Here is a 24,930-nt window from a genome sequence, read left to right as displayed (position 1 = left end):
AGGACGGTGCGTCAGGAGTTCACTGACGGGGATATCTACTAATATCTAGTGCCGACTTGAACTTATTAATCCCAGACCAACAACTGCCACGCATTGGACATGGGGCAGATCCATAAAACAAAGTTCAGCGCGCTGCTGCCATGGTTGTAACTAGCATACACTCTAAACGGTATGCCCGTATGCCCGTATGCCAGTATGGTATGCTGCGTGTACCGGTACCTGTACAGCCACTGGTGCTGCGTATTGACTGCTATTTTAACTTATTTTTTTCTTCATGGGGATATACAGTGAGCCGTGGTGAGCCAATAGCAAGAGCCCACCGCCGGGAACGCTTGGCGATCCGCTCACTGGGTGCATCTGGCCAATAATGGATGCGGTCCAGACCCCCTGTTTCAGGCGGTTTGGCCGCGCCACGCGGGCCAAAACGTCAGACGGCTGCTTCCGCCCCAGTTAATCCCACGTCTTCATTCGTCTCTCCTTCGCGGCCAGGCCTTCGTGGCACCGCACGAGTCGATTTCTCTCCGTCTCGGCATCGCTGCTGAAACAAAAAGCGAACCCAGTCAAAGAATCAAATTTCCACCCTGGACTGTTCGGGAGATATGAAAGGTCTTTTAGTCCGTGATGCTCTGCTTCTGGAGATAGGTCATTTTCTCATTCACTCTCCAATGTATGATGGCTCTCATCTGCATCAGACTCCCACTCACCTCGGGGATAAATCCAGGAGACGGCACTGTCTTGCGGCAGGATCGTGATCCTGACTACGGTGTATGCCTCGCTGCAGGAACGGCGTAATCCGTGCAATCAACCCGATACCCCTGTCGCTTTCCGCGCGGAGACACCGCATTGCCTCACGGATCGAAGATCAAAGACTTTTCTGATAATCAGTCAATCTATCAATTACGCGCTACTGACTCATCGTGTGCTATTTCAGGGGTGTTTATTACCGATCATTAACCACGAACGCTTCAGGGTCCGATCAAAAGGGGTTCTATGACATTCACAAGTTGTTATGCCGCAGCCGAGGCTACACTGTACTAATTGCTAAGCTATTTTGTGTCGACCTATGAGAAATGACACCGACATTAGCAAGTCTTGACTGCTCGTATTCCGGGTTTCATTACCACCATGCAGGAAGCGTAACTTGAATCGGCCGAATCTTACCATGATCGTAATGATTGATAACAGCGGAGGTCCAAAAACGCCGTGTCACACTTTGGCAGGGAATACTTCTGCAGCCAACTTCTCCAATGTTTTACCATCTGCCCGCTCAGGCAATCACAAAGACTAAGCGCGAAGACCAAAGCACCTGATGACCCATGCCTCGGATAGCCTTCGCCCAACTATTCGTCACAAGTTGTCAACTACAATTGGTCCAAACAAGGGCATTTCATCTCTATATTATTCTTCCAACACAATACTTCGTAGTAATTCTAAACCTTAGATCCAAAATCATCAACAACGCATCCACATCCACCCGACCATTCCGCCACTCTTCAACCGAGATTTTCTCTTAGCTGGACCGGCTATACTTAACTTCATGACCCGTCCGAACCCCAACTTTCCAATCTATAGATAGCACCAGTTACGGACCGTACCAATACTTCTGGTTGAGAATGCTATACCTATTACCTACATCTATTTTTGGTACCAAGCGGGGGGTGGGGAGCGTTAGCATCAGTCGGTAATCGACTTCTTCGGTTCTTCCGCCGTGACATCTCTCTACCCGGTGGAATACCCTAGAGCCGCTTAACGGGGCTGTGCTTGGGCAAGTTGTGTAAAGTGGCGTGTTGAAGTGTTTTTAAATAAAATTCGTCAGTTTGTGTGCTCTATTGTGGTTATTGTCTATTGTTGTGTGTGTCGATTATACGTTTATATATAGAACTCCAGTTTTCGGTCATTAACGTTAATCAAGAGCCTGGCCGAGTTGCATGATTACTAGACTAGAATAAACATTCAATGTCCGAAGTCACCACGTTCTAGTCGGATGGGAGCGAATTAGTATAATGTGCGAAGAATAATACTTATATGTATCAGGAATTACTGCTACAGTATTACTATTACCCCTGTGAAAGAAATAAGTTACTGTAGTGATTCCTCATTGAAGAAACGGTGCATATCGAAAATAGTCTTTTCATAGCCGATAGCAATCATTATAATCCATACCACAACGTGCATAGCCAGATGGACTATTTAGAGTGGAAATTCGCTTAGACTACTACGTAATTCTTCTAGGACAATTATTCTGTGTTTTTTATATATTAATTCATCTATAAAGACTTCTTCCATAGAATCTTCACCAATGTTCATTCAGTGAATATATATTCTCAATAGCAACCGTAATTACAACGACAACCATCACATTAATAAATCGGGATTATTACTGGAAGAATACAATCCAACAAAGCGGATGTCGCGGCCTAGTTATATTGGGTCCTGCAGAAGCCTAATTATTTGTAGTAATGTATTGTCTGAGTCGCACAATACGACTTCAAGCCCTTCATTCCCCACTCACCACCAATTCCACTTTCCTTGCGACCGGACAAGTAACCCTGAGGATGGGGTTTAGCAAAGCTATTCAGCCAGACACTCCCAGATTGAATCTTTGGCGCAAGCCTCTTGCTTGCTTCCACATCCTTGGCCCAGATTGAGCATCCAAGTCCAGTCTTAGTGTCGTTGACTCTTGAGATGAGCCCTGATTCGTCGCTCCATGACAGGAGAGGCACGATAGGACCTGCGTAAATAAACACAACTGAGTTAATGATGAAAATGACTTGGGATAACTGGGCTCACGTACCGAAAGGTTCCTCCGTGACGATTCTTGATCCATCAGGTGGGCGGTCCACGATGGTAGGATGGAAGATATATCCTGGGCCGTTGCTGGGGCCGCCCTCTAAGGCAAAGTTGTATCCTTTTGCCTTGCAGTCCTTGAATATATCTGTGACAACATTGAATTGCATTTCATTCTGAATAGGACCTAGCATGACATCTTCGTCAACGGGTCCCACTTTCCATGTCCTCACAACGTCAACCAGGGCATCCCGAAAGTCATTGTAGATTGCCTCATGGATATAAAGACGCTTGCTGCCAAGACAGAACTGTCCACTGTTGAAGAAAGCACCCAAGGCGACTTGCTGGGCTACGGCTTGAATGTCGACATCTGGGAAGATGATAGCCGGGTCGTTACCGCCCAATTCAAGAGTGCATTCTTTTAATGTGTTGCTTGTTGCAGCCAGGATATGCTTGCCGGCTCTGGTTGATCCCGTGAAACTGATTTTATTGATGTCGGGGTGCAGGGTCATTTCTGGCCCGGTCATGTCATCACCGTTAATGGCCTGGAATACACCTCGGGGCAGAATCGGGATGGCTAATTCGGCCACCTTGAGGATACTGTAGGGGGTGTAGGGAGACGGTTTGACAATCACGGTATTTCCTGCGGCGAGGGCGGCTGCAACCTTGGCCATGGCAAGAACCAATGGAAAGTTCCAGGGAACAATCGCCCCAATAACTCCGAGGGGCATGTATTGCAAGCTTAGCTTAAGAGAGGCATCTTCATGAATAACCTCTTCGGATGGAAGTTTGACATTTGCTATAAACGACGTATTAACCAGTGGTCCGCTTAAAGTAGGGATCTGACGTACCAAAGTAATCCAGAAACCCACATGCGTGGTCAACTTCGAGGGTCGCTTGCATCCTCTGGTATGGTGTTTGAGTAACAAGTCACTGTGTCTGGAGGGGATAGCCTTACTGGTTTGCCTGCTTCTTTCATAAGCAACTCGGCTATATCTTCTTTGCATGACAGAAGAGAATCCCTCAGTTGAGCGATGGAACCCTGACGATCAGACCCTGATACGGCTGACCAGGTGGTAAACGCCTTCTGCGCGGATGCAATAGCATCCTGGAGATCATCCCTCGACGCAATTGGAACATCCCAAAGCTTCTGGCAATTTGATGGATTGATGCTCTGGTGAATTTGTGAAGAGTCCCGGGTCTTTCCATCGATAACATTTGCGAAAGTGCTGAAAAGAAATTGTGCCCTTGCAGGCGAACATAGTGGTCGTTTCTTAGCTATGCTACGCTGCGCGGGAGAAAAAAGAGGTCGCAACATAATGAGTGATGCGGTTGAAGTGAATGAGAGAAAAGTCCTGTGTCACCAAGCTCGACAGTTTCTTGCCTGCCGTTTTTCAATTTTCAATCACCACAGGTACCATGCGAATCTTTAAGCCGAGGCCAATTTCATTGTACATCACAAATGTCCTGATGAGCTCGGGTGTCTTAACAGCCGGCTTAGTCACCGCATTCTTCCATCTAGTTAACTAGCTATATCCAGCCAATGTGATAGGGCGTGACTAGGTTACGCCAAGATGCCTCGGTCAGATTGATGTATCAATGTCCAGCTAGAATTGAGCAAATTCTGATGCTGATCGTTAGCGGAAGCAGTTGATTCGTGGGTGAGGAGGCAATCCCGTAAATCTGCAAGTCCGTATTTCCGAGATCGACAGGTCCACACAAGGTTTAGCCCCTCTACAACTGGATATAACAAGCAGTCGGTGAAGACATTCAGAAAATATTTGAATGTCACCCAGAGTACCAAGCTAGTTTGGCATATACTATGTCCCGAGTGTAATAACCACTTGGATTTGAGTCAATGAATCAGCCGATACGGTAGATACCAAGCTGGGGTGTATCATGAATTGTAGCCATACCATGATCCTAGGTATAAACACCCGGATGCCACTAGTATATCGTATGTTACTAAGATAGTATATGAGTCACCCCGTCTGCTCCGTAGCCATCGATATATCTTTTTGGCCTACTTGGCAGAAACACTATAGTAACATTATACAATCATAAGAATGTCGGAAATGAATCTTTCTCTTCTACTAGTATTTATCTTAACCTTCTCATTCCGTATCTTCTTCTCTCTCTTATACACCCGAGGCTGCGCATGCCTAGTAGTCAATCAATCAATGTTAGGGAATAATCCAAACAGAGTAGAATATATATGCTACTTGCTTAGTGGCAGTTGGGTCTATATCATAATCCACAGTTAGTAGGAGTTATACCCCATAATCAACTGCCGTGTATATTTTAACCGGTTTATTAGAGATAATGTGCAGACTGAGTTGAGCAAGCTTGTTGAGTCAGAATTCATCATATTCTAGTGATATGTGAAATCCGCTGCTAACATTACTGCATATAGTGTCCATTGACTTTCCTGTCTGAGGTGCAGTTGATGGTAACATGTTAATGTGGTAGGAACCTTAGCTACTAGAATCAATTTGGGATGATCCAGAGAAAATAGAGGGGAATGTGAAAGACAAGACATTAATAACTGGGAAAGAGTGGTATATATGTAGAGCTCGAGTATGTTTCAATATATCCGAGTAAATAGGGGAAATACTAAGGTACTATAGCAGTAGTCCGAGAAATGGTAAGCTACATCGTACTCCAAAAGCAAAAGCAATGTAGTCTTCCATGCAGACAAGATTCCTTCCGCCAAAACGAAGGAAAGCGTAGTAAAAAGACCCATTCTCGCCCCTCGGCAAATGTCCGTCATACCAGGAGCTATATTTCCTACCTAATACTCGAAGAGACACCTTATCGCCGAAGCTAAGCTATCCACAGACATCTCCGACAGGAGCTTCCCAGCTGAGCTGAGCTGATATGTCGATCCAACTCCACAATATCTCATTCCTGAGCTCAGGACTCAGAGAAACTTATCCTAGCTTGAGATCGACAGCTCCAGCTTGGCAGTTCTGTGATATGTATCACATGCTATATTGGTATGTTTCAGCTCATACAAGGAAGTGTGTGCTTGTTTGGAGGGATAATCTTTGGGAATCTGTAACTGCTTCTGAAGATCGCAGGATGGGAGTTGTTTCGTGGGTGGCTACATTTTCCGTTTGTGGAGGAGGTTGTTGGGGATAGTAATCAAGGAGCTAAAGGAAGCTTAAGAGCCTGGTGGGGGTGAGGGAGATAGGAATATGAACACGAGATAGCGAATGGGCTTGAGATTAGTCGGGAGTGTGTTCGTAGATCCTTGAAACATGCTTTCTTGCTGCTTGGAGAGTCATGATTTGCTTCATGCTCATGGTTTATCCCAGAGACTGCAGTGACATGATACTAGGCTGAAGAGGGATAAGTGTAGTGTAGTATCCAAGGAGCTAGATGACAATCATATAGCCGAAATTTAACCACGGCATCATGAACAATAGCTCTGCTAATTGCCCTGCATCCCAGCAAGCCACGTCACACAAGATCCGCACATCAGCCTGCCATGAACTGGCATGGTGAATAGTGTCGGTCGATCGATATCAAACTGGCCGCACGTGGCCATATGCAGAGTTCGAATAAGCAAGCAACATTATCTAGAATGAGTAAGGGTGATAAGTAATAGGCACTATAGAAGACGGCGCTCCTTTGTTAAATAATCAGGGTCTTGACATCTTGGCAGGGCACAGGCTATATCCCCCATTATCCCGATAAGGTTCGGGTCCAGAAACGGGATACCGTTGAGGCTCCGACCCAATTTTGAGAACCGCTCCTTCAAAAACCGGAATAGGCAAGAGTACATAATCTACCCCTCGTTCGGAGCATCGGGATCTACTGACAAGGCTGTCAATGTTGATAGTAAGTTCAATGTGGCGAGATTCGATTGTGAAGGCTGATATTTGGTGTTTGAGAGAGTTTTGTTGAAGTTTGTATAGACAAGAACATCGGGATCGAGGGATTATTGCTCTCGGTTGTAAGGAGGAACTTAGATCTCCAAAGCAGATTACTGGGAACGATACTGCAGATTGCCGGATGTCTGGTCGGTCGCGGAAGACGGGCGGATGGATCTGTAACAATATCCTGATCTCCATTCCCTGTAACCATCATGTTGGAAAAGCTTGTCCGAAGCAGCCAAGTCAACAGTTCTGTAGTTTCGTCCTGTCTCATCTTGTTCATGGCAGGGTGCTAGGTTTCGAAGGAGTTTTGGAAATTATTTTACAGACTTTGTGATTTGTTTAAGAGTGAGTCTAGGTGTGAGTACTGTGTAGGTTTGCAGCTGAAACAAAAGGGTGCTTCATGAACAGTGGGCCATTGAGCGTCTGAATCATGTCAGTAGCTGTGTGCCGCTGGCGAGCTGAGCCCGCAAGACTCATTTTCAAACCTGGAGGCAGCGCGGACCCATCTTTCATGTCAGGATCATGATGCAGCAGCCATTGGAATCAGATGTAAACGCAGCTCCTATCATCTCTGTCCCCGAGCCACGATGCGCACAATTTGATTTTCACGGCAGTCGGGCGACCTCAAGGATCTTCAGGTCGAACCAGACTCTTCGTGCCAGGCGGCGATCAACGCTGGACAGCCGGCACCATTCGCGTTAAAGTTTGCGGCTAGTCCTATTTATGGGGCTGGGAACCACTTTAACCGCCGCCAAACGGCGAGCGACAGGAACGTGGGCAAAAGAATGCATCGAAGGATATCCGCGGATAGAAAGGGGTCTAGAAGAAAAGTCTGGGACAGAGAGGGGAAATATCAAAGATGTTCATCGATATTGAAGTTAGTTGCTTGTTGCGAGTTAATTCCGAAATATCGAGACTGAACCATGGGACAGGGACAGTCAGTGTTGCCTGGATTCGTGCCCAAGGAATCTCGTCGATCCTATCATTTTCCGGAAAACCGGGTCCGCTCTGGAACGTGATGACAAAAGTATTGACTCCATCACGAACGGGGGCCTTGAGGACTACCCATGGCTGGTAAGGATCATCAGCAGGTCGGCCTGGTGTTGATGCTTTTTGGAATCCCGGTCCCGTTACGGGAAGATCACCCAGGAAAAGCTACTTTGGCGAGAGGTACCTACCTTCAGCTGGGAGATTATCACGGACTATTGGTAGCAGTCAATCCTTCTCTGATCGATTACTTAATTGGAAAATTTTAGTCTCGCTGGTTTGGTAAGGTATGAAAAAGGAAAGGAATCTAAACTATTCGCTATTAGCAGTTGAATATGGACAAAGATATGTTGAAACGGAAAGTCGGCAGTTGATTGTTTGCCCGAACTGCATTGCCGGTTAGAGTTCCGATCAGTGTTCTCCGAGGGGCAACAAGCGGCAATCCGAGCAGTATTGGCCAGTGTAGGCTGGATCGATGAAGACTACAGAACGATGACATCAATCACCCAAGGAACTTGGATGATCATCGCACAATAGTCTAGTCAGGAGTAGCCAGGACCGTGCAGATACCAACTCGGGCTGTTGCTGCCCGCTGGCGCACACAGAGCCGACACCGATATGGGGACATGGGAGACAATAGTGGTTTGGAGTCTGCAGGTTGAACGGTGTGGTCTATCTTCAGAATTCTACAGAAATTTTTCGGTGTGAATTTCTTTTTTTTCTTCTTCTTTTCAAGGATGCCCACCGCATCTCGCATCATTACCGAATTGGGCCCGCTTATGACTCGTGGGCCATGCAAAGTGCAGCCCTTCCCCATGTCATGCAGGACATCCTTCTACGAGATGGCGATGCTGGTGATGCACCATGCAAGGGGTGCATACAGTAAAGTGATTAGGCTAATGTCGCCATAGTAAGGAGTTTCCGTAGGGCTGGTACCATCAAGATCATTCAGGGTGCACGACAAGCCACCATGGCACTCTGATGCTTTCTGGGAGATTCCACTAATGGTTGGAATTGGAGAGACCAGCCATCTGGGCCGAATGAGGGGAAGACTTTCTGGGAGTATTTTGGGAGGGAAAAAAGCGTGCGGGGCAATCTGGCGCTCACCCGAAAGCGGAAAGGCTCGCGCGCGAGTTCTTGCTGGGAGTCAAATCCACGACCGAACGGAGTACACTAGAATATGGAGTACAGTAGCATTGTGTTGTTTAGTTCGTTTGGACTAAACACCAGAATGGATTGGCGTGCCGCAAGTAAGTGGGATTCCGGTGGAGTCACCGCTGCTGGTGGTGGTCTTTCCTCATTCAGCCTGCCCTTGTCCTGGAGCTTCTGACAGACTCCTGCTCCTGCTGCTCCTCCTGGATAGTTAGTACGTACTCTTACTCTCTCCGCTCGTGCCAGGTCAATGGCAACCCCCCCTCGAAGCTCGACGCTAACTTTTCCCATCCTGTAATTAGATTGTGGATCTCGCATCCTTTGCTCCAACTGATTTTCTCTCTCACGTCCGCTGTCTGAAGGACCAGAATTCCCTCCATGGGCTTCCTCAGTGGCCTCGGCTGCAGTCGTCCTGCCCCCATTCCCGAACTACCCTCATCTCTCCTCGCTGAAGTCACAACCTAAGTTTTGCACATCCTTTCCCCCGAATGGAGTGAGTGCTGAACCAGGAGTGCACCCCTGCCCGCAAATTTCAGACGAGCTAACTGGTTTGACTTTCTGGTCCGGGTCCAATTTAGATCCCTAATCCCAATTGACATTTCCGCCCAGCAAGCCCATTCAAATGGCTCAAAATGCTCAGATCGCCCCCCTGGCATGTGGAGAAGACCGTGAACGACGGGTCGATGGATCTGCCTATCATTGTCCTGTGCTGGCTTGGTACCCCGGCAATCCTCGGTTCTGCGACTCCTTCTTGCCATCGGTTGGATAAAATGGTCTGCGGTGGAGGTCGGTCCGCTTCCAGTCTCATTGGAGGAGTTAACTTCCCGCTTGGCCGGGATATTGGATCTGAAATTGAACAAATCCATTAAACTCAAAATGACACACAGAAATAAACTCCCTAGTCCATGGTTAGCGAAGGGACCATTTATGTCGCAACTTGTCTAGGCCAGGGGTGGGGACTCGCCATCGTGGTATATCATCTCTCTAGTTCCCCTCGGCGATAGTGCCGACAACATAGGTGGCCCTCGTGCATATTCAGTCGGCCACGGCTGACTACCTTCGCTTTTGACAACACTTCAGATTGATCTTGATTGTGACGATGGCCAATGCGACTCTCGACTGCTCGACTGGGGGTTGCTGATGGTTGACCACACTTTTCGACAATCGCGACAACAATACGGCAACATACAACAAGTGCCACGACCTTTCAACATTTTACATCCTATTACTTTCGCTACTATCACTGTTATAATTCGCCAGCATGCTTCTCCCTCCGGCCGAGGTTCTGGCCACATGGCCCACGCCCAACTACGTCGACCCGGTGACTCGCGGGCCTGCCGTGAATATCGTGAACATCGTCCTTATTTCCATCGCATTCGTCGTGACTGTCCTCCGTCTTTACACACGTTTCAAGATAACTTGCACACCTGGTCTTGATGACTTCTTCATTGTCATCGCTTTTGTACGTCTAAAGATGCATCTATGCTGGGGTTACTGGCCTGTCTAACACTTCCTAGGCTATCGCAGTCGGCATGTGTGCGGTTACTTCTCTGGCAACTGAGCGCTGGGGTGCGAACCGGCATGTGTGGGACGTACCCTTGTCCTGGCTTCCCGTCGTCACCAAATACAACCTCGGCTTTCAGATTACATTTTCTCTATCCTGTTCTATCACCAAGCTTTCGGTTCTGTGGTTCTGCAAGCGCCTCATCGGAACGGGTAGTAAGGGACTGTACAGGGTCTACAACATTGTCGTGATTGTCTCCTTCATCTTTGTGGCCTTGTGCTGCATTGTCTTTCTGTTGGTCAGCATCTTTCAGTGCTCGTGAGTGCCTCCGTCCCTCGACCCACTGCGGACATTGACTAATTGTGCTGCTATCAGGCCTATCCATGCATACTGGGACTTGGAGCCAATGTATCCTTATCATTGCGTCAATTATGGCGCAGCCGTATTCTCTGCGAGTGTTGTCAACATCTTCACCGATTTCCTCTGCACTCTGGTCCCGATGCCCTTGATCTGGAACCTGAAGTTACCTGCCCGGCAGCGGATGGCCGTGATTTCGATCTTCGGTCTGGGTATCTTCGTCAACGTGGCGGGTACGGTGCGCACAGTATATGTCTGGAAGAGTATGATGGCCTCCTATGACACTACCTGGATGGCATGGCCTATCCTGCTCGCCGGATCGATCGAAATCAACTTGGCACTGGTATGATGACCCTCACAACATGTGCTCGTTTCACGGCTAACTCTGTATTTAGATCTGTGCCTCTGCGCCTGCACTGAGACCTCTTATCGGATTTGTCTTACCCCATCTTCTCCCGTCCGCTCGTGGCTATGGATCCTCATTCGGCAACCGGGAGTTGAAGGGGTGGTCTTCCACTGGGCCGTCCAAGCAGTCTCGTGCTTCCAAAATGATCGAAGATCGCCAGTATGGCTACCAGGGCGACACCACGGTGGATCGTATGGAGGTCCTGCGCACTGTTGAGATGGAGACATGGACCGAGAATCGGAGACCCAGCCATAGCAACAACTCCCAGGTCACGTCGAATCACACGCGCGTCGCAACCCCGACGCACCACGTCGACTTGAAGAACACTGGTGTGGTCTATACGTCGCCTGGTAGCGACGTCTCCTCCACCTCACTCACCCGTGACTCCAAGGAGCAACACACATTTTACGAACACCAGAACCCCGTCTAGGGTCTCACGCTCTCTCTATCTTTCCTTTTCTTTCTTCCATTCCCCTTAATGCAACAAGGGAAAGTCATCTGGTTATGAATTGAGTAATGAACATGTATAACTTACTACCTATGTATACTTTTTCTGAGGCTGGAGTCATGTACCTATAGTATACAGAACACACATCACGAATATGATATACCACACACAACCATCACGCGACCGTCTTTCGCGGCCATCTCAGCCCATCCGATATTAAGTGTCACCAATTCCTTCCGTAAACGGAGTGGGTCTTTGGCTCCACTGCAATTACTTTTAGGTCAAGACTCCACTCATGCCTCGCATACGCCTAACTCCGATGCCAGTATGGCCTGATCCGATCCTATACAGTCCCCATCGAGTCCCGCTTCTACGTACTGCGTACTCCGTATCCATCCATGATTTTTACTTAATAGACAGTAATATTATCATCCGCCTGCAGGGATCCCTCCCTCAGTGCAGCACGCACAGTCACTACGGCTCGGGCCTACCGAAATGAGAGCCCGTGTCCGCGCTCCATCGGATGGATAATTATTGATCCCTTGATTTTTCATCTGATAATATCTCATCCCTGAAGCTGGCCGGCAACTCCTGACCTATCTAGATGGGTGACTGCCGTGCTGTAGACTAGTAATAAACTACGGGCCCGTCTTGCATATGATGCAGGTACGGGTGTCATTAAAATCTGACAGTGGATGAGGGATGAGGGGGTCGAGGGGTAGTTATTTCTACTACGTGGTTTGTTGAGGAATTATTGTGTCTCCTTCTCTGTTTCTCATGGACTAGAAAGAGGGGCCTGGCCTACTTAGTTGTCAGTTTTATTTTCCAATTGTGGGTGTGTGTGGGTGTGTGGGAGAGGGGCACAGATTCTCTCTATTTCCACCCCACCTCCAAGAGAAGGTCTAGACATCGGACTATCGTGTACACTGTACACTACACTACGCTACACTAGATAGTAGTAATTGGTCTAGACTATAATACTGAGATTATGATCGTGATTGAATAGTTACCTGTTCAGCTCAGCTGCATCGGAGATTAATCGGAGATTAAAGCAGGAGGGTCCGTGTGTGCATATGTATCTAGTAGATCGTATTTGGAATTTTAAGGGTATAATATGGTGTGCTATACCCCGCTTCAGCTTTGGTGTTGGGATTGTGAGGATTAGAGAAGATGGAGATGTCTGAGTAAGACAAGAGGGAGCTGGATGGATTTAAAGTTGACAAATCAAGTTGACCAAGGGTTGTGGGGGAGTAAGACCACTTTTGTGGGTGTGTGACTGCCTGGTTCGGTTGTTCTTTTTCTTGTTGGTCTTGGTGTTAGAGAGAGCTTGAATTTGGTTGTTCTTATGGTTAGACTAATGGTCTAGCTTTTCACCCTTGTATTGTCCGTTTCCTTTAGCTTATTCTAGTTTATTCCTTGTATATTTAAAAATGGAGGCATTGAGTATATACCTCTGCGTATTTATTTGCCGTGGTTGACATTGACCACTATGTGCAGGATCTTATCGGGTGGCTTATGGGTGGACGGCCATGTTTTAGCTCGAATCGATCATGGAGCTAATTAATTCATAAAGATATAAATGCAAAGTCGGGAGAGCCGCTAATACTGTTCCTTACAGGTCATCATTGTTGGCATATATAATACGAATTCTAAAAGGCCTGAAGGCTTGATCATCAGGGACTTAGATTCTTGTCTGATTGGCTCTGATATTCATATTTTCAGTTATGCTTGTTTTATTGGATTATCGCATGCTGAACTGCTTCGTTTGTCGCTAGATGTTAGATAATAGTCTGGTCTCCTGCCATTGTGCTCCCTTTTTCACATTATTTGTGAGCCCCCCATTGACTACTACTCTGGGTTCTCTCGGGTCTAATCTAATCTAATCTAATCTAACAAATGTAGAACTTTCTTGTGCATGGCTTAGCTGTCGGCGCTTTTCTTTTAGCTGTACCAACTAGATTCTTATCAGCTGAGCCATGGTTATCTCGATGTAAAGTCTGTAGCTATAGATCTTTACGTGTCGTTCCAATTATGATTTATAATAAATCTTTACTCACGGAAAGTGTATCCGAGGAAAGTGTCATATCCGAGGAAGGTATATCCGAGGAAAGACTATCCGGAAGAAGTATTCCGTATATTACATGAAAAGAACATAACTATCTGGTCTTAATAAATTTCTTGTCTGTTTGACTGAGTTCATTACTACTTGCTGTAGATTGTCAATTGGTAAATATCTATTCATATTAAGATAAGATCCAGATAGCTGTACACTTATTATTTTACTAAGAGATCATCCAGGACGTTATACACATATTGTGAAAGTCATGTATATCTAGAATCTACACCAGGTTCCGTACTACGGAGATGATATATTTTCTTACTATCCTTTACAATAACTGATATTAAGGGAGATCGCAAAGCGAGACCCCTATTATCTTGCTCTATAGTAGTATGATTACATAGTAGTAGTTTGGATGATGCTAGTGTGAATCAGGGTAGTAGGATGTATACATGCCACTACTAGTGCATAAGCAAATTGTTTCGCTGCAATTGCCATTTACTTATCCAATTATGATATCGCCGCTTTTATGAGAGCAGCACGTGAACGGTCTGTGTACACTTTATGACACTCACAGATTACTCACAGAACACGCACTTTCAGGATCCCATCCTGGTCTGCTTCAGGAGTGAATCCTCCGGATTTAAACTGCTAGGCAGTATCCAATCGAGATGCCGGCACATCATTGACACTAGAGGACAGCGACATGGATGTCGCACAGGGTACCAGTAGTGATATATCGGTTACCACGGCAACTCCTTCCCATCGTACTGGTTCATACCTGGGTTATTTTCCCATCCCGGTACGAGGATATTGAGAAATCGTCCATTCTTTTCTTTGCCGGTGGTGAGAACAGCATCCAGAACAGCGGAAACGCCAGTGTCGACTGGAAGATCCGCATCATCGCTTCCCATATCGGTCTTCAGCCACTATTTTTTGGTCAACGATTGGTCTATTGAATGGAGATGACTTCAGGTAAGATGGGGCGGCTTACACCAGGGCTCACACAGAATACGGTGAAACCCTCAGCCTCCAACTCTTGGGAGTAGAGTACGGTGAGCATGTTCAATGCAGCTTTCGAGATTTTGTAGGAGGGTGTAGGCATCGCTCTATATGTTGGCTGCAACTGGATAGAGCCTACACTTGTCGAGCTGAATAGGAAGCTATTGTTAATAGTAGGACATCGGAAGAATTTGGGTGGATCATGTACATATTGACGATTCTTTTCTTATTTCCGTTTCTTAGAAGGGGGAGGAATTCTCTTGTGACAAGATGAACCCCTCCCACATTGACGCGGAGTGTATCTTCTAAATCGTCCCTATAAAGAAAGTATTAGAACACACTGCTTTGCTAGGACAGCTTAAAGCCAAGCGGGACGTATAGGGCAAGTAAATACAGACATATTCTCAACAGTGCCAGGCGTCATTACACCCGCGTTGTTGATTAGCACATCCAGGCCTTTTCCATTGAGGGCAGTCGCAACATGTGTCACGGCGTTCTTGACACTCTCTTTCTCTGTGACATCCAGAGGCACGAAGATTACCCGATCCGGGTGCTGTTGCAAGAGCTCCTGAAAAAGAGGGCCTCCAGAAGTCCTGGCAGCAGCGGAGATAGTCTGAACAGTTTCGCTTGTTTTGGCGGCCAACTGACGAACCAATTCGAGTCCAATGCCACGAGAGGCGCCGGTGACAAGGTAAGTACTCATGTTGTAAGTTGGGGTAACTAGGAATTAAAGAAGGGAATGTTGGTCGGGTCAAAAGCACTTTCAGGAAGATCTGCTGTCCGGGATTAGGGTTCAATTGATGACCTTTTAAATATGCGCGATATCGTTCTGGACCGGAGGCTTCGGAACAGCATCTTCTGGTCATGGCTTACAAAGTACTAACACGAGGCCACAGACACCTCAATCTTGCCCGTTCCGCCACTCTGAAGCCATCCGGAATTAACCACGGGGATATGGGGGGCGAAAAAAAGGGAAATATTAATGCCATGTTTGACAACACTCGCCCAATAGGGAAGATTGTGGAGCTCGAGACCCTCAGATTGGATCGCATTGCCGCTAAATGCTGACCAGCATCTTTTATCTCTGGATTCTTGTTATTGCCGAGTGGCTGCCAAATTAATAATGTAATAGTCAGCCAAACGAGTCAGGCAAGCTGTTATAGGACTGATGGCTCCAGTATAAGAAGCTCCGCCCTATGCACCTATTGGTGCCTGAGGTCTCACATACTTTTAAGCGAACTGAACAAACTAGGATTCCGTATGAATATAAGAAATAGCTGGAAGGCTATCTCATCTTGTTCAAAGGCACGTTCGATTAGCACGATCTATCCGTCCTAGATATGGCAGGGCTTGCTCGAAAAGCTCGGGATCGCCCGGCTCGGCTTGTGCCAAGATGACCCGAGCCTGCTTATTTAAGGCTTGCGATTTGATACTATTGGTGCTCAAGAGTATGTTGATACTCAAAAGTTTGGCTCAAATATAAAAGAATCATTAAAATAAGGCTCAATATTTTATAAGGACCAGGATAATGATGGACAACCCGGCTGGACAGAAGTACAATACTTGATATTGTTAGTGCACAGTTTATTTAGATCACATAGCTAGATTATGTAAGCTTAGACAAGCGCTCAGAATAACAGTCACTTTCTCTAATATATTCTCCTGGGGCAATCCAAGATCATTCAGGGATTGCTCAAAACATATACTTTTGTACTTCTCTTATACTCCAGGCCACTCAGTGAACAAGAAGCAGCGCCACGTTCAACCTAAAGTGGAAAGGGGAAGTCACTCAATTTTCGCAGAAATCCAATTCAGTAGCAGTACGGCTAGTTGCAATATATATACCAAGCAGCACAACCATTGAGAACAAGTTCTTACTACTGAAGCTATCGGACAATCCAGCAGTATTTCCAGCTATAGTGACGGCATCAAACCATTTACTTATTCTATACTTCATCTAAGCAATTGTTCTTATTAGCAATTGGCTATCTTTGGAACGGCGGTGATGGCATCGGAGTTCGCAGCGAGAGATGGGCTGCTTATCGCCCACCCCTGCCACTGATAAGCGATGCAGATCTGATATGTTCTCAACACATTGACCAGTCGCATCTTATGGCTATTGCCACTCCACCGTCATCGGCAGCCGGCGGAAGAGGCAAGCAGATTGCATCAACAGAGAACATCTTCATCTGAATGATTGGATTATGGAATTCCTATTATCATTGGGAATTATCATGCTGAACGGCGACTCTCCGGATGGGTTGGCAAGTCGCCGAGCACGGGGCCAACACGATCGCTGATTGGTGCAAAACGCCGAAGCAGCTGTACGGCGCGGGGCAGCTTCCAATCCATCGCGAGCTCTCCTTTAACAGCTGCCCCCTCGCTTCCATTTAAAAGCCCTTCGCGCGGCCATTTTTCTCGTGCTTTATCTTCTCTCCCCATAGTCATCTCAATTGCACCAGTTGAAGCTATAATCGGTGCTGGTTTGCTGCTTGTCTGGTTGAGCATCGATCGAGGAGCTCCTTATCAATCATCATTGCGTTATCGTCATCGTATCCTTCCCCACATCCCTGATTTCCAGCTGGGTATTTCTGTGCCCCTGGCCACCCCAACTCATTCCTTTTTCTCAGACCCATCTCCTCTCCATTAATTCATCACAATGGCTGCCATCTTCCGTTCCAGCTTGAGACTTCGCCCGACGACGCGCCTGTCGGCCGTCCGCACCCTCACCACTACTCCGCACATGCGCGCTGCGGAGAAGCCTTATTTCCCCGATGAGCCATCCGCTCCCAAGCTGGCCACGGCCATTCCTGGCCCCAACAACAAGGCGGCTGCTGCGAAGCTCGACAAGGTCTTTGACGTCCGCAGCTTGAACATGCTCGCGGACTACTACAAGTCCAACGGTAACTAGCAAGTCAACCTGCATTTATCTCACCCCTTGCGGGCAAGACCGCCGAACGAGCACTAACTTTGACACAGCATTGCCGATCTGGACGGAAACGTGCTTCTAGATGTGTAAGCTACTACAATTAGCCTGTGGTTATTTTGCGAGAATGCGCTCGAATGGTTTCTAACATATATTGTCCTCAGCTATGCTCAGATTGCCTCTATCCCCGTCGGCTACAACAACCCCCACCTCCGCAAGGTGGCAGAATCTCCGGAGATGGTCAATGCTTTGATCAACAGACCGGCTCTGGGTAACTTCCCCTCTCACGACTGGGCTGACATCCTGGACACTGGTATCCTCAAGGCCGCCCCCAAGGGCCTTAACCAGGTGTTTACCGCCCTGGCTGGCTCGGATGCCAACGAGACTGCCTACAAGGCTGCCTTTATGTACTACCGTCAGCGCGAGCGTGGTGGCGCTGAGACCGAGTTCACCGAAGAGGAGCTGGAGACCACCATGAAGAACCAGTCCCCTGGTTCCCCTCAGCTGTCCATCATGTCCTTCAAGTCGGCGTTCCACGGTCGCCTGTTCGGCAGTCTGTCTACCACTCGCAGCAAGCCCATCCACAAGCTGGATATCCCCGCCTTTGACTGGCCCCAGGCTCCTTTCCCCTCCCTGAAGTACCCCTTGGAGGAGCACGCCCAGGAGAACGCCCAGGAAGAGCAGCGTTGCCTGCAGGAGACCGAGCGTCTGATCAAGGAGTGGCACAACCCCGTCGCTGCGGTCGTTGTCGAGCCCATCCAGTCGGAGGGTGGTGACAACCACGCCTCCCCGGCCTTCTTCCGTGGCCTGCGTGAGATTACCAAGCGCAACAACGTCCTCTTCATTGTCGATGAGGTGCAGACTGGTGTGGGTGCCACCGGCAAGTTCTGGGCCCACGACCACTGGAACCTGGAGACTCCCCCTGACATGGTGACCTTCTCCAAGAAGGCCCAGACTGCCGGTTACTACTATGGCAACCCGGCTCTGCGTCCCAACAAGCCTTACCGTCAGTTCAACACCTGGATGGGTGACCCGGCTCGTGCTCTGATCTTCCGTGGCATCATCGAGGAGATTGAGCGCCTGAACCTGGTGGAGAATACTGCTGCCACCGGTGACTACCTCTTCTCCGGCCTGGAGCGTCTCGCCAAGCAGTACCCCGAGCACCTGCAGAACCTGCGTGGTAAGGGCCAGGGAACCTTCATTGCCTGGGATACCCCCAAGCGTGACGAGTTCCTGGTCAAGGCCAAGGGCGTTGGCGTCAACATTGGTGGTAGCGGCCAGAGCGCCGTCCGCCTGAGGCCCATGCTGGTCTTCCAGAAGCACCATGGTAAGTCGGCCCTAGATTCGGGTTAACAAGATAAGACACTAACATGTTGCAGCTGATATCCTCCTGGAGAGCGTTGAGAAGATCATTAAGCAGCTGTAAGCGCGCAGTTGATTTTATTGAACTCTAGTCTGTGACTTTTGGCGTTATAACGGTATTGGGATGGGGCAATTTGTTTTCGAGATATCTTTAGCCAATATTTATATGGCAATTTGCGCTACGATTTATGGCATTGAAGCTAGTCTAGTCATTAAGCAACGAAGTGATGCCGTCAAGGCAGCGTTGATCTTGATCTATTGTCCGGGTATCCAGTAGACATCCCCCTTTGTAATTATAAACAGCGTGCAGAATCATACCAACCCGACAAACCCCGTACCGTACATAATAGAAAGCGAGAAATATAAATCCGAAACTCCAATCGTGCAAATCGAGAAAGAAGGCCAAAACCATCTCCCTATCGAGAAAATATCGCTATGCCGTGCAAGATAGAGAACCGACATATCGCAACAAAAGCAGCGAAGAATTGTGTGAAAAGAGCTGAGCAGACAGCGATCGATCACGCCTCCTCTTCACCCGTGCTACCATCCCTCCTGTATCGAGACACATAATAATCAGCACTCATCAATTAATCCAACACGCAACACACAACGCAAAGACATGCAAAGAAGGAATAGAAGGGCAACATACGGAATATACTTGACACCCGAATCCTCCAAACTGGAAATAATCTCATCGGGAAGCTGTTCACCCATCACCGTTAGCCCAATATTCTCTTCACCACCACCCCCGGACATAATTGAAGTTCAGTATGGGTGGGCGAGAGTACTCACCGATCCCGTAACCTTAACCGCATACGTCCCCGGCACATAACTATCCAATCTCTGCCACCTAGCCACCCAGCTCGTTGTGGGATCGCGGAGCGTCACCAGGCCCTCGAAGACCTGCGACGTGCATTCTTGGATCGCGTCGTTGTTGCCGCGGAGGCCGAGGACATTGTCGCAGTTGGGACAGCCTTCGCGCATGAATTTCTAAGCAGTAAGAAAGGAGAAAATGTTAGTTGTTGTTCGGGTTAGGTTGGGTTGGTTTTAATTGGGAGGTAGCAGCTGAACGTACGCTGTGCAGTTGAACGAGCGAGCACACCATGCAGGCGCGGAGAGTGCGCTGCTGGCTGGGGGCGACGTAGAAGGACATCTTTATTTCCCTTTTTGATTTTCAGGGTCGGAGTTGATAGACAAGGTAGGGAGGGTGAGAGGGTGTTGGGAAGTAGGCAAGATGCATGCGGCAAGACAAGAGGGTTCTGGAATCGGAGGCGCGCCAAGACCACCAGGCCGGAGAAAAGTGACGGGGAAACGAAGGGAAGCAAGTCAATCAATCAGTCAGTCAGTCAATCATCATCGACCCGAGTCTACGCCTGGAAAGTTGAATCCAGGAACGGGCGAGCCGAGGAAAAGTTTCAGGAACTTTCTTTTCTTTTTTGCCTTCTCTATTATTTTCATTTCTTTTTTTATAAACGCTTCTGCTTTCCTTTAATATACTGACTAGATTTCTGCGAACGTCCCGCTCTCGTGCTCTCTTGCCCAAAAACCCCTCCTTTCGTTAAACGCTTCTTTTGCGCCGATGGCTTCCCCCGATCTCGAGGCCGCCACTGCCCTCAAGGTGCAGGGGAACAAGGCCTTCGCGGAACATGAGTGGCCTACTGCCATAGATTTTTACTCGAGAGCCATTGAGAAGTATGATAAGGAGCCGTCGTTCTTTAGTAACCGCGCTCAGGTAGGTGGCGCTACTGCTGAAACTGGTGGAGGTGTTGAAGATACTGACTGTTTCTGGGGTTCCTGGTTAGGCACATATCAAACTTGAGGCTTACGGTTTTGCGATCGCTGATGCCTCCAAGGCACTGGAGCTTGACTCCAACTATGTCAAGGTTCGTTGGGATGCTGCTGGTTGTTGCTACTGTTGTTCGCCTTTGACTTACCCAACCCCGTTGCTAGGCCTATTGGCGCCGCGCCCTTGCGAACTCCGCTATTCTGAACTACAAGGAAGCCCTGAAAGACTTCAAGGCCGTGATCAAGAGAGAGCCCAACAACCGTGATGCCAAGCTAAAGCTCACCGAGTGCGAGAAGCTCGTTCGTCGGCTCGAGTTCGAGAAGGCGATCGAGGTCGGTGACCCGCCCTCTGCTTTCGAGGACCTGGATATCGATGCGATGGTTGTGGATGACAAGTATGATGGTGTGCGCTTGGAGAAGGAAATGACGCAGGAGTTCATTGATGATATGATTGAGCGGTTCAAGAACGGGAAGAAGATCCATCGCAAATATGCTTTCCAAATAATTAAGGCCGTCAAGGATCTTGTCTATGCGGAACCGACGATGGTGGAGGTTGGTGTTAAGGAGGGTACTAGGTTGACGGTTTGCGGTGACACTCATGGTCAATTCTTCGATCTCCTCGAGATCTTCCGCCTGAACGGGTACCCTAGCGATACCCATGCTTATCTCTTCAACGGTGACTTCGTGGACCGTGGATCGTGGTCGACGGAGATTGCTCTTCTGCTCTACGCCTACAAGTGGCTGCGGCCCAACGGAATCTTCCTGAACCGTGGGAACCACGAGACGGACGACATGAACAAGGTGTATGGCTTTGAGGGCGAGTGCAAGGCCAAGTACAATGAGACGGTGTTCAAGGTCTTCTCCGAGTCCTTCTCGGCTCTGCCGCTGGCTACGTTGATCGGCAACAAGTACCTCGTGCTCCACGGCGGTCTCTTCTCGGATGACAACACTACTCTGGATGATATCCGCAAGCTGAACCGTCACAACCAGCGCCAGCCCGGACAACAGGGCTTGATGATGGAAATGCTGTGGACAGACCCGCAGACCGCGCCCGGTCGCGGACCCAGCAAGCGTGGTGTTGGTCTTCAGTTTGGTCCGGACGTCACCAAGCGCTTCTGTGAGAAGAATGGTCTGGAGGCAATCATTCGTTCGCACGAGGTGCGCATGGAGGGCTACGAGGTCGAGCACGACGGACGGTGTATCACCGTCTTCTCTGCTCCGAAGTACTGCGACACCACGGAGAACAAGGGAGCCTTTATCAAGATCGGGCCCGAGCTCAAGCTTGAGTACCAGGTGTTTGAGGCTGTTCCTCACCCGGATATTAAGCCGATGGTAAGTTTATCTTAATGAGAAGTCCGGACTGGCATGCTAATGACAACTTCCAGGCGTATGCGCAAAACTCTCTCATGTCCTCGATGATGTGAGAGGCTTAACTGCTCTGCAAGCTGGCGTTCATGGGATGGATTGGGAGCGAGTCAATCTCGCCGATCGGACGGGACATGATACATATACACACACATTTCAGGATGGGACCTGCGACGTTCAGATGAGAAGAAGAAGATGCGGAAAGCCTTGGATTACACAGTACGAGGGCCATGTATCTACGGATGATTGACGACGATCTCGTGAACTCTTTGCATAGCGGAAATCTATCTATCTTGCTACTTATATGTTATTTTCGAGGTTATCAAGCTGTATGTCTTTGCTGTTGAGTTGTCCCGCATGTGCAGGTCTGGCGGCGTTGGATTGGCTGTCGCACAGGGAATTGTTGGACGAATTGGTTCTTGTGTTGCGTCTTGTCTTCCAGTCGGAATTCTGCGTCCATTTAATTAGATAGAAGATGGGGAAGAAATAAATGAATGAATGAATGGATGAGGTCTAAAAGTGTCTGTCGGTGCAGAGAATCCCGACCGCAGGGACCCCGCGATTCCCAACCGACGTCTTGTTTGTTTCTCGCTCTTCATCTTGGCTCGCACTCTTTCCTCTCTTTCTTCTTCTCTGCTTCTCTCTTTGAGTTATTCCTATCTATTTAATCACATAATCATTTTCTTCATCATGGAATACGATCCTAAGGCCCGTGAGTGACAATGACTGCCCCTCTTCCTGCAGCCCAAACTAACCCCGCCTTCCCCTCCGCAGCGCAGTATCTCACCTCCGACAAGTCCAGCTTCGCCTCGGTCTCGGCCCACGAACGCTGGCCGGTCATCTTGGTATGCTCCTTGCAATCTAAACTATTGCAGTACATGCCTCGACTAATACACTTCATATACAGACTGGCGCGATTGATGATCTGCACCGCAGCGTTGCCGATGTAACCGACGAGGAGAAGCGTCAGGAAGGGAAAGCGATCATTGGGAGCCTCGCAGCTTTCAAATATGAGCTGCAGCACAACAGACAGTTGACGTGAGATCAATATCCCCGTCTACACGATCTCCATAAACAAAGCAGGCATTGACTCAGCTACAGCCCTCTCCCCGACGACGGCCAGCCCGACATTGCGGCGTACAACCAGGAGCTGGAGCAGCGGGGAAACCCTTCATGGCACGACGTCGCATGGCTCTACTCAGAATGCTACCTCTGTGCGTGCAATTGGCATACCTCCATACATACACCCCAGCTGACACCCACCCAGACAGACGCCTGAGCACCTTCTTCTCCCTCTCCAAGCACTGGAAGGGCTATGACGTGTTCGCCCGCCAGAAGATGTCCACCTTCAAGTCATCTCGCCCCGCCGTCCTCGAACTCGCCGCACGATACAAGGAACTGGCCGAGGAAGCAAGCAAGGGCACGGAGGGCAAGACCCCGGAGCAGATCGAGCAAGCCGACCGCATCCTCTTTTCCGAGATGTGCGAGATCTGCCTCTGGGGCAATGCCACTGACCTCTCCCTCCTCACCTCCCTCACCTACGAAGACATCCAGAAGCTCCAGGGCTCGGAAGCCCGCAAGGCCTCGGAGAAGAATATCCTCGTCAACGACCTCAACGCCTCCTTCGACGTCCTGCACCAGGCCCGCCGTGACCGCAAGAATCAGGATCGCCGCGTCGACATCGTCCTCGACAACTCCGGCTTCGAGCTCTTCGTCGACCTCATCCTCGCCGGCTACCTCCTCTCCGCCGGCCTCGCAACCACTGTCGTCCTCCACCCCAAGAACATCCCCTGGTTCGTCTCCGACGTCACTCCCCCGGACTTCGCCGCCCTCATCGCCGCCCTCTCCGACCCGCAGGCCTTCTACACTGCCCCCGACGAGTCCGGCAAGAGCTTCGACCCCCTCTCGGAGAAGGAAGTCTCCGAAGTCAAATTCCTCTTCGACCACTGGAGCCACCTCCACGCGGAAGGAAAGCTGATCATCCGTCCTCACACCTTCTGGACTACCCCAGGAAGCTACTGGCGCATGCCATATGTAGCCCCGGACCTCTTCAGCGACCTGAAGGACAGCGAATTGGTCTTGTTCAAGGGTGACTTGAACTACCGCAAGTTGACCAACGATGTACGTCCCCTCCATCCATCACCACCCTTCTTAAGTTCTGATCTAATATTATGTACAGGCTGCCTGGGACCCCACAACCCCCTTCACAGAAGCCATCGGCCCACTGGGCCCGCAATCCGGCGTCCGCGTCATGGCTTTCCGCACCTGCAAGGCCGATGTGGTGGTTGGTCTGCCCAAGGGTGTGGATGAGGAGCTCCGCCAGATGCCTAACGGTGGGGGCGACGAGGCGCGGAAGTGGGCGTGGAGTGGGAAGTGGGCTGTTGTGTCGTTTTGTGATGGGAAGGCTTAGATGTTGCGTAGATGTTATATTAGATGATAAATCATTGATAGATATGAATGGACTGATAGATGGAGATGGGATACACTAAGTTATTATTTGTTATACACTTCTTCTGCCGTGCAAAGTAAGTACGTATTAGAGACTAAACAAGACTACGTAGTTGACTCTACTTCTGAATTGAAAAGAGAGTGTGTGGAGGGAAATAAGAACTAAAAATTACGTACGATCAACGGACTAGAGCTAAGTAGTGAGTGAGTGACAGTGACATCAACATCAACAGAGGAAAAGGAACACCCGGATCAGAGCAAAGCAGACCAGACCATATCACCAGACCACCAACAACAAAAGACAGATCAGATCAGATCAGATCAGACAACAAGGAGAGGTATTTCCATGATCACAACACAAAGGGGAAAGGTGGTTGAAGTATCAAAGCAAACCGTGACTAGAGAGGGAGTTTCATCCATCCATCCACCATCCGTCCATTTCACTCCGTACCGTTCCCATC

General features: G+C 48.8%; 12 protein-coding genes across 12 annotated transcripts; 8 read left to right on the top strand and 4 right to left on the bottom strand.

Annotated features, from left to right (window-relative positions):
• Window positions 1-140: 140 nt before the first annotated feature.
• On the top strand, window positions 141-603 carry An17g00990 (hypothetical protein; the record flags this gene model as incomplete). The annotated part of the gene is made up of 3 exons (XM_059745444.1): window positions 141-215; window positions 310-399; window positions 490-603. The coding sequence occupies 3 exons, from the start codon at window positions 141-143 to the stop codon at window positions 601-603; spliced, it is 279 nt and encodes a 92-aa protein (XP_059605699.1).
• A 69-nt stretch (window positions 604-672) lies between these two features.
• An17g00980 (hypothetical protein) lies at window positions 673-1,288 on the top strand (the record flags this gene model as incomplete). The annotated part of the gene is made up of 2 exons (XM_059745442.1): window positions 673-788; window positions 1,132-1,288. The coding sequence occupies 2 exons, from the start codon at window positions 673-675 to the stop codon at window positions 1,286-1,288; spliced, it is 273 nt and encodes a 90-aa protein (XP_059605698.1).
• Window positions 1,289-2,417: 1,129 nt separating this feature from the next.
• An17g00970 (uncharacterized protein) lies at window positions 2,418-4,105 on the bottom strand (the record flags this gene model as incomplete). The annotated part of the gene is made up of 5 exons (XM_001398289.3): window positions 2,418-2,443; window positions 2,513-2,731; window positions 2,795-3,586; window positions 3,639-3,693; window positions 3,746-4,105. 5 exons carry the CDS (start codon window positions 4,103-4,105, stop codon window positions 2,418-2,420), a joined length of 1,452 nt encoding a protein of 483 aa, XP_001398326.3.
• A 3,422-nt stretch (window positions 4,106-7,527) lies between these two features.
• An17g00960 (hypothetical protein) lies at window positions 7,528-8,058 on the top strand (the record flags this gene model as incomplete). Its single annotated transcript, XM_059745441.1, has 3 exons — window positions 7,528-7,742; window positions 7,925-7,942; window positions 8,001-8,058. The coding sequence occupies 3 exons, from the start codon at window positions 7,528-7,530 to the stop codon at window positions 8,056-8,058; spliced, it is 291 nt and encodes a 96-aa protein (XP_059605697.1).
• Window positions 8,059-8,490: 432 nt separating this feature from the next.
• An17g00950 (hypothetical protein) lies at window positions 8,491-9,673 on the bottom strand (the record flags this gene model as incomplete). The annotated part of the gene is made up of 3 exons (XM_059745440.1): window positions 8,491-8,751; window positions 8,883-9,236; window positions 9,314-9,673. 3 exons carry the CDS (start codon window positions 9,671-9,673, stop codon window positions 8,491-8,493), a joined length of 975 nt encoding a protein of 324 aa, XP_059605696.1.
• A 395-nt stretch (window positions 9,674-10,068) lies between these two features.
• On the top strand, window positions 10,069-11,504 carry An17g00940 (uncharacterized protein; the record flags this gene model as incomplete). Its single annotated transcript, XM_001398286.3, has 4 exons — window positions 10,069-10,269; window positions 10,325-10,629; window positions 10,687-11,011; window positions 11,064-11,504. 4 exons carry the CDS (start codon window positions 10,069-10,071, stop codon window positions 11,502-11,504), a joined length of 1,272 nt encoding a protein of 423 aa, XP_001398323.1.
• Window positions 11,505-14,324: 2,820 nt separating this feature from the next.
• Window positions 14,325-15,286, bottom strand: An17g00930 (uncharacterized protein; the record flags this gene model as incomplete). The annotated part of the gene is made up of 4 exons (XM_059745439.1): window positions 14,325-14,510; window positions 14,576-14,744; window positions 14,792-14,899; window positions 14,982-15,286. The coding sequence occupies 4 exons, from the start codon at window positions 15,284-15,286 to the stop codon at window positions 14,325-14,327; spliced, it is 768 nt and encodes a 255-aa protein (XP_059605695.1).
• Window positions 15,287-15,447: 161 nt separating this feature from the next.
• On the top strand, window positions 15,448-16,776 carry An17g00920 (hypothetical protein; the record flags this gene model as incomplete). The annotated part of the gene is made up of 4 exons (XM_059745438.1): window positions 15,448-15,572; window positions 15,931-16,031; window positions 16,314-16,403; window positions 16,562-16,776. 4 exons carry the CDS (start codon window positions 15,448-15,450, stop codon window positions 16,774-16,776), a joined length of 531 nt encoding a protein of 176 aa, XP_059605694.1.
• Window positions 16,777-17,242: 466 nt separating this feature from the next.
• Window positions 17,243-18,935, top strand: An17g00910 (uncharacterized protein; the record flags this gene model as incomplete). The annotated part of the gene is made up of 4 exons (XM_001398283.3): window positions 17,243-17,493; window positions 17,563-17,598; window positions 17,674-18,836; window positions 18,889-18,935. 4 exons carry the CDS (start codon window positions 17,243-17,245, stop codon window positions 18,933-18,935), a joined length of 1,497 nt encoding a protein of 498 aa, XP_001398320.1.
• Window positions 18,936-19,636: 701 nt separating this feature from the next.
• An17g00900 (uncharacterized protein) lies at window positions 19,637-20,024 on the bottom strand (the record flags this gene model as incomplete). The annotated part of the gene is made up of 2 exons (XM_001398282.3): window positions 19,637-19,861; window positions 19,947-20,024. 2 exons carry the CDS (start codon window positions 20,022-20,024, stop codon window positions 19,637-19,639), a joined length of 303 nt encoding a protein of 100 aa, XP_001398319.3.
• Window positions 20,025-20,450: 426 nt separating this feature from the next.
• Window positions 20,451-22,080, top strand: An17g00890 (uncharacterized protein; the record flags this gene model as incomplete). The annotated part of the gene is made up of 4 exons (XM_001398281.3): window positions 20,451-20,603; window positions 20,674-20,754; window positions 20,822-21,988; window positions 22,042-22,080. The coding sequence occupies 4 exons, from the start codon at window positions 20,451-20,453 to the stop codon at window positions 22,078-22,080; spliced, it is 1,440 nt and encodes a 479-aa protein (XP_001398318.1).
• Window positions 22,081-22,743: 663 nt separating this feature from the next.
• Window positions 22,744-24,431, top strand: An17g00880 (uncharacterized protein; the record flags this gene model as incomplete). Its single annotated transcript, XM_001398280.3, has 5 exons — window positions 22,744-22,866; window positions 22,929-23,059; window positions 23,123-23,235; window positions 23,289-24,142; window positions 24,201-24,431. 5 exons carry the CDS (start codon window positions 22,744-22,746, stop codon window positions 24,429-24,431), a joined length of 1,452 nt encoding a protein of 483 aa, XP_001398317.3.
• Window positions 24,432-24,930: the final 499 nt, after the last annotated feature.

This window comes from Aspergillus niger, assembly GCF_000002855.4.
Source record: "Aspergillus niger supercontig An17".
Lineage (NCBI taxonomy): Eukaryota > Fungi > Ascomycota > Eurotiomycetes > Eurotiales > Aspergillaceae > Aspergillus > Aspergillus niger.
This window is presented reverse-complemented; position numbering and strand designations above follow the sequence as displayed.